At 62.7% G+C, this 1,422-nt stretch overlaps 1 protein-coding gene across 1 annotated transcript in view; it reads right to left on the minus strand.

Moving 5' to 3' along the window:
- The window catches only part of LOC102760855 (polycystic kidney disease protein 1-like 1), a gene marked incomplete at its 5' end in the record, with an annotated part of 66,382 nt that overhangs the window by 42,321 nt on the left and 22,639 nt on the right, over positions 1-1,422 (minus strand). The window contains 2 exons of the mRNA XM_015568213.1: positions 1,038-1,227; positions 1,389-1,417. Coding sequence (XP_015423699.1) covers positions 1,038-1,227; positions 1,389-1,417 — 219 coding nt within the window. The remainder of the gene's footprint in view (positions 1-1,037; positions 1,228-1,388; positions 1,418-1,422) is intronic.

Consider the following 1,422-nt stretch of genomic DNA (forward strand, 5'->3'; position numbering starts at 1 on the left):
AGGGTCGGCTAGTGAGTTAGACGTGGGGCTCGGCCTCTGCGTCTGTGCGTGGCTTCCAAGGCCACGACACTGCTGTCCTCGGCATGGACCTGGGGGCGCATCGCAGACATCTTTGTGAGGCCAGGGGACCAGAGTGCTGACATCTCCATGACAACGCCGCCCCCCCACCTCCAGTCCAGCCTCAGCCCAGGGACAGACTGCGCTGTGTCCACGGTCCGGGCGCAGCCGGTGCCCGTCATGGGTCACCATGAAGACGGACTCTCCCACAGCAAACCTGTCCCCCTCACTGCTCCATGAGTAGGGCCCTTTGGCGCTGATTCTGTGCCCTGGCTCCCAGGTGCCAGCAGAGAACCATGCAGCAGAAAGTGGACAATTGCTTTAATGCAGAAATGAACACATGACTGTCCCAGGGAACACTGAGCCTGACCACCAGCCGGATCGAGCTCCCAGCATCGGCGCTGTGCGCACCAGAGCGGACATGAGGAGCCACGGATGGCGGCCGGCACCGCACACGGTGGTCTGGACACACTGCCTCCTCCCAGGCAACTAGGCGATAGCTTTGTGATTCAACCTTTCTTAAGATGACAACGATTTCTACACGTGCCTACGAGGTGTTTCTAGGGTAACAAACACAGCCACGGTCGCTGACAGAACAGCCAGCTCTGCATCTGGATAAAGAGTTCCTGACCGAGGGCCACGCCCAATGCTCCCGGAAATTCCTGGGCGGCTGCAGTCGGTATAGCGACGCATGTCCCGTGGTAAAGGTCACCCTCACGACTACGCAGAGGGGCAGGCGCGGGGTCCCAGGGTGGGGCGGGGAGAGCAGAAGCCCCACCCGAGGGGGGTCATCAACATGAGCAGGACACAGCGACCCACACGGGTCTCATCCACCCACCGACTCCTCCGTCCACCAGATGTTTGCTGAGCACCACCCACGTCCAGGGGGAAGCACGTGAACTCCCCTGGGGCTGCCGCAGGCGGGCCAGATGAGGGAGGAAGCCATCCCCGCAAACCCGACGTCCGCAGCATCGCCTCACCTGCAGTTCACCTTCCCCGGGGAAGCCGCCGGCTGTGGGGGGAGACTCTCAGGCTCCCGCCGCGGGTCCCAGAGCAGGCAGCGGACCCCCTGGAAACGCACCACGTAGCTCACGGTCTCGGTCAAGTACCTGTTGGGAGATTCCCTGTCGTAGTCCGCATCCAACAGGGACAGGTACCCCTGGGTGTGGCCTGAAAGAGAAAATGTAAGTTAAGAATCACAACCTGAGGTTTGGGAAAAGGCGCCGCCTGCTCCTGCAGCAGATGAGCGGTGACGGACAGCAGCACCGACACCCACACCACAGCAGGGGCTTCCTCACGGGACAGAGGGCCACGGCGTCCCGTCCACCGACCTTCCAGCGCAGCCGCCGGCACGGAGACGTGCGC

The sequence above is a fragment of the Myotis davidii genome, unplaced genomic scaffold (assembly GCF_000327345.1).
Source record: "Myotis davidii unplaced genomic scaffold, ASM32734v1 scaffold1364, whole genome shotgun sequence".
NCBI lineage: Eukaryota > Metazoa > Chordata > Mammalia > Chiroptera > Vespertilionidae > Myotis > Myotis davidii.